Here is a 6,135-nt window from a genome sequence, read left to right as displayed (position 1 = left end):
AACAGTGGTTCCCAGCCACTGGCTGCACTGGAGTTACTGCAGGGAGGCCCGATCTCAGACCTAAGAGAACATAAAGTGAACTTGACCATCCACTAGCTCATTTAAACAGAGCTAGTGGATGATAAAGGCAGAACAACTGCCTTTGGGGGTAGGAGTGGTAGAGAACTCTGTTGAAAAGGGCTCTTCATACCCAAAGAGGGATACCTGGAAGTGGATGTCCTTTAAGTTTTCTCCAGTGAAATCATGCTGACCTACTACTTTCCACCATACCTGGAAGCCTCTTAGAGTTGAAGATGTCTTAAAGCAAGAGGGTCTCAGGATGGAAATAGCTTTTTTGTTTGTTTGTTTCTTTTAAGGATGAGGTGGACATGTTCTTCTGGGAACAAATGGAGAGAGTGTGTGGTTTAAGGGGTAAAGCAGAGTCTTAGGAAAAGAGAAATAAGTTTCCAATATAGGTGACTGGCTGAGGCACATTCTAGAGACTGGGATAAGGACTGCCTTGCAAAAGGGACCTTGTGTGAGAGCATTTGGATTTCTCCAGAGTGGGTAGGAATTATAATGCGTGGTAAAATGAGAGCCAACACCCATTGGCTGGTGGTGACTGGGCCCCATCAAAGGGCTTGGCTTACAATAACTGTTCAGAAAAGATTCTCTTCCACTCAGCGCTGAGGCCTTTCAGGCTTTACCTCTAGGGTATTAGCCAGTGTGCTTGCTCAGTCCCTGCAAGTGGGTGGGATTTGGCTATGCACAGGATTGTGAACTGAAGATGGAAAACCGTTAGTCATTTAAAAACTCTTTTCTCACTTAAACTCCTGCTCACTTCTTATACCCTGACTGACATGGCCACCTCTGTGAAGGAAGGGCTGGTGGAGCCTGAGTCCTCAGCCCCTCTTTGGGGCTCCTGACTGCTTTCCACACAAGACCACCTTCTCTCCCCGATTACTTGCTGTGCCAAACACAAAGAGATGCTTAGTAAATGTTTAAGTGTATGAGCTAAATGGGCTTTTGCCTGGGTCAGGCAGCTGAAATCCTCAAAATACATGGACTCTCAATTTTAAGACAGCCAGAACCAAGAAGCATTTATTCATTCAACATTTATTGCATGTTTATTTTTGTCCTGGGCACTCGGAGTACAAGGATGAGTAAGCCACAGTTTCCCCCCTGAAGAGGCTTTCTGCCTTTTCGTGGTTGTCGTACATGGTGAGAGAAGGATGCAAGGTGGGCTGGAGAGAGTGTAAGTGAACAGAGGTGGGGGTGGGTCAGGAAGGCTTCCCAGGGGCACCATGCTGAGACTGCATCCTGAAGGAGATGGAGAAGTTGGTTTGGAGACAGGAAGGGCTCGGGTACTCCGGATCAAGGCCCAGACACCAGGGAGCATCTCATTCAGGGATTAGAATTAGGTGTAGAATGCTGTGGGGGGAGGGTAGGGGGAGGGAAAAGTAGCTGTCGTAGGCCCAGGGGTCCTATACACCATGCTAAGGCAGCGAGACCTGTCCTAATGGTGGTGGGAGTCTTTAAAGAATTTGAAAAGAGCAGGTGAAAGATGAGAAGGTCTGGGGTGCCTGGGTGGCTCAGTGAGTTAATGCCTCTGCCTTCAGCTCAGGTCATGATCCCAAGGTCCTGGGATCGAGCCCCACATTGGGCTCTCCGCTCTGTGGGGAGCCTGTTTCCCTCTCTCTCTGCCTGCCTCTCTGCCTACTTGTGATCTATCAAATAAATAAATAAATAAAATCTTTAAAAAAAAAAAAAAAAGACGAGAAGGTCTAAAGTAACAGAGTTACTTTAGGGGGGAGAATACTTCCTTGCCTTTTCTAGTTTCTGGTGACTTCTGACATCCCTTAACTTGTGACAGCGTCACCCCAATCTCTGCTTGTGTCTTCACATGGCCTTCTCTTCCCCCTGACTGTCCTCTGCACATCTCTTACAAGAATACTGGTCACTGGATTTAGGGCTTGCCTGTATAATCCAGGATGAAGTTATCTTGACGTCTTTAATTATATCTGCAAATGTCCTTTTTCCAAATTAGGTCTCATTCACAGGTTTTGCATATAGGATGTGGGTGTCTCGTCGGGGGCCACAGTTCAACCCACTACAGGGACTGTGCAGAGGTGGTCCTCACTGGGGGAGGCTGGTATTGGGATTGTCCTCATTCCAGGAGGAAGAGTGGGTGTGGAGTGGGAAAGGCCTGGGAAAGGATTCGGGAGAACCTGCTGTTAAAAAAAAGGCCCAGGAAGTGAAGACTTTGCATGGTACTTCAAGAGGTGAGGAAGGAGGCATCAGGGACCTAGGGCAAGTATTAAAGACACCAAGCAGGATAGGGACAGAGTGTCAGGTAGTACAGGGAGGTCTAGAAGGATGAAGACAGGAGGTTGAGGCTCTCCCTTTGCTAAAGCCAACCAGAAGGCTGGTGGAAATTCAGAGTGGGGAGTGGGCCCCAGGGAACAGGCGGCAGAGGGAGGTGTGGGAAGTAAGGGCTTTGGAGAAGCTCCTTACTAAGGGGAGGTGAGGAATGCAAGTGAAGTAGCAAGAAGGACCTGTGTCCTTTTTTTTTTCCTTCCGTTATTTATTTATGTAATGGGAAAGATTCAGATAGCTTTTTTTTTTTCTATTTTGAGAGAGAGAGAGAGAGTGTGTACACATGAGCAGGGGGAGGGGCAGAGGGAGAGGGAGAAGTAGACTCCCCAAGGGCACAGAGCCCTAGGAGGCAGGGCTCAATCCCATGAGGCTGAGATCATTACCTGAGCGGAAGTCAGGAGTTTAGCCAACTGAGCCACCCACGTGACTCTCACGCGGCTTTAATGGTGGATGTGGTAGGTCTGGAGGAGACAGGGAGGAATGTCTGAGCATATTGTTAATAAGAAAGGCAAGTAGTAGAGCAGAATATACAGGACACCAGTGTAGTTTACACACATAGAGGAAAATATTAGAAAAATAACCTACATTGTTAAGAGGGGTTGTCTCTGAGATTTGGGACTGGACCTGAGGGACGGGATGGGGAAGGGCACCCAGTTTTCATTTGACATCCTTTCCACTGTTTGTTTTTTTTTCCTCCCACAAACATGTGTTTCTTTAGTAGCAAAGCTCTAGTTTAATTATTCAAAACATTGATGGTAAAGAGCTATTAGAGAGGGAAGATGAAGTTGTAGAAGCTAGAGGTCGCAGAGGAGGCAGGAGTTGGGCTCCCTCGGGCGAGGCCTGCCTTGACCCTGGTGGGGGAGCTGGGCACCAGGGGAGGGACCCAGGAGGGTATGTTGCAGCCAGAGCAGGAAGTGGTGGGCTTTCCTCCTTGACATTAGAGGTGAGGCCATGAGGGGCCTTAATATCAGGATAAGGGGCAGAAGGGCAGAAGGCCAATACAGGGATCAAGGGAGGGTTTCGGGCAGCATGGAGACCTTGAGGTTATGGTTCATCTATTGGTCTCTGCCTCACCCCCCAGCGGAGCCATACTGGTCTATGTCCACCACATCCCTATGCCAAGCCTTTGGTGGGCACAACACTTGTTCACGGAATGGGGCTCGAGGGTTTCTTGGGTTCTCCAAGACTAAATGGGCTAGGGCATGGTGACGGACTACTTGGATAACAGGAAGGTGGAGGTGACTAAACACCCTGAGGGTAGCTCACTCTGTGTGACTTGGAGTGGCCTGGCTTGTGCCACCTGAAGCCTAGGAGGATGAGTGTCCTCAGGGAGCTGGGTCAGGGAGGGATGGAGGCAGCACTCAGCGTAATGACAAAGCAGAGAGGCTGCACATCTCAGAATAATGGGGCTTATGGTGGTGGGAAGATGGGGAGAGCCAACAGCTATGGGTGTTGGATAAGAAAAGACGGCCAGAGGCTGAGGGACCTCTGTCATCCAGGTGACGGCTACAGGTGGGCTTGCAAGGATGAGACAAGATCTCTTCCATCTGCTCTCTTCCTGGGAGGAGACCAAGATGGAGGACAGGCTTGCCAAGATGTCTCTGAAAGGATGGTCCTGCTTCCCCTGCCCGAGGGCCTAAGGGGAAATGGACACACAGAGCCCTTCTCCTTTTTCTCCTGTCCTCCATGGTGACTTGTCCTGGGACTGAGGTCTGTAGCAGGGGAGCCCTCTGCTTGAAGGCAGGACTGTGTCTGAGGCAGTCAAGGCGAGGGGAGGTGCGGTGTGGGCACTGCTGCTATTTCTAACCTGCTGAAGTGAACGGAACCCTGACTATTTGAAAAGCAAGCTGATTGTCAGGGGCGGAACCCAACTTGGAGCTGTCAGGGCCGTCACATGGAAACCGCCTGGCAGGGGGTGGCGACAGGGGGCTTGGGCTGACAGGGCTGTGATTTTGAAAGAAACGTCTTTAAGAAAGTGATTTAAAGTAGGAGAGAAATATTATTATTAGATAATGGCTGTCAGGTTATTTTTTGATGTGTTCCCTGAGTATTTCATAACCATCTTGCCCCTAGATGGTAAGGCCTTCCTGGCCAGAGGCCATGTCCCGTGCACCTGCGGGTTTCGCCTGAGCGCTGGGCATCCAACCAGCATCAGGAGGTGTTTGCCATTTGGCCAGTGGTCACTTAGGCAGAAGGTTTTATAAATAATCCATTTGCCTTTGTCAATAAACCATAAACCAGGATGAGTGCCTGCGTCTTTGGTCTGGATACCTGGGTCCCACCAGGCCCCCACCCCCCAGTATGGGGCATGGGACTGCCCCTGGTGGGAGCAGCCGCAGGACAGGGGTGGGGCTCACCGGAGACCTGTAACCCTTAGCAGCGAAGGGTCACAGGAACCCACCCCTACCATGCAATCAGTCCCAGCCCCTCCACTCAGCCATCTCCTAAACTCAGTTCTCAGCAGCGGCCCTGCCTTATCACAGCCTGTCCCACCGGCCAGGCTCAGGGAGCCCTCTGATTCTAGTCCACGCTTTTGGAAATCCATTGCCTCTCTTCTGTGCTGACTGCTGAGACTTAATCTCCACCCTGAGGTGAACAGCTCTGGAACATCAACCTCTTGACCCATCACCCTGCGGCCCCCACCTTCCTACTCCCCAGCTTTGCCAGGCCTGACTGGGACAGGCACCTCCCTGGTGAAGTCCACACTCAGTGTAGTGTCCCTTTTCCACCAGGCAGAGCCCTCCCCCTCCCAGCCCCTGCTGCAGCTTCCCACGAGTGGGCCATGGCACTGGGTTGCTCTGTGCACCTCCTTTCCAGACTGCCCCCCAGAGGTGATGGGCGGTGGGACATGGAGGGGAGGTTTCAATTCAGCCGACCTCATGCAAATAGTTTCCCACCTTTCCTGCCCATTTAGGAAGCTTGATCTGCCCAGCAGGGCTTTGGAAGCTGCCTCTGAAGGGGACTTTGAGCTGCAGGGATATGCCTTTGAGGCCGCGGAGGAGCAGCTGAGGCCGCCTCGGACTGTGCGTGTGGGACTCATTCAGAACAGAACTCCCCTGCCTGCAGATGCCCCCGTGGCAAGACAGGTGCAACCTCTTTTGACCATAAATACATAAACGGGGCTGTTGGCCCGCTGTGTGTTTTGAACACGTCCACAGTCCCTGGGTGGCCACTCACTATGGATCTGGAGGCATCACGAGTTGTCACCTAGATGCTTCTGCCCTGACTAACCCCCCTTCCCTGTAGCCCACATCTCTGGCTCCTCTTGATCGAGCCTCTCACTCCGCACTGCTGTTTCCACCTTCCCCTCTATGTCCCCTCCTGTGATACATCTGAAGTTCTGTTCATCCACTGGGAGGGCGCCTTTCGTCTGGCTCATGTTCTCTCTGGAACTTTGCCTCTTAGTCTTTTGCCAGAAGGGTACCTGCCAGTGCATACCGGTCAGGACCCATCTGTCCTTCTGGGATCCTGAGGGTGGGGACTCACCAAACCCAGATGTCTGTCAGCTGATGGTGCCTCGGGGTAGGAATATGAGACGCATTTCCTTATGACCTTATGGTTAATATAAATGTGATGGCATTCTGGGATGTCCCTAAAGAAATAGAGTGTCACAGACACAGGTGCCTTGTTGGCTGCGCTTCTTCCCAGCATTCCTCCAGCTGCTTAGCCTTCTAAGACTTGGTCTGCAGAGGTTTCCTGGGGATACAGCATGCCTCTGAACTCCTAGGGGTTCTTGAGAAAAGGTCAGTTGGATTTCAGGTCAGGTTCTGTATCATCTTT

At 51.2% G+C, this 6,135-nt stretch overlaps 1 protein-coding gene across 1 annotated transcript in view; it reads left to right on the top strand.

The window, feature by feature from the left end:
* Positions 1 to 6,135, top strand: part of UPB1 (beta-ureidopropionase 1) — a 31,241-nt gene that overhangs the window by 1,803 nt on the left and 23,303 nt on the right. The window contains exon 2 of the mRNA XM_059139937.1: positions 5,270 to 5,441. Coding sequence (XP_058995920.1) covers positions 5,270 to 5,441 — 172 coding nt within the window. The remainder of the gene's footprint in view (positions 1 to 5,269; positions 5,442 to 6,135) is intronic.

Source organism: Mustela lutreola, chromosome 11, assembly GCF_030435805.1.
Source record: "Mustela lutreola isolate mMusLut2 chromosome 11, mMusLut2.pri, whole genome shotgun sequence".
NCBI classification, from domain to species: Eukaryota; Metazoa; Chordata; class Mammalia; order Carnivora; family Mustelidae; genus Mustela; species Mustela lutreola.
This window is presented reverse-complemented; position numbering and strand designations above follow the sequence as displayed.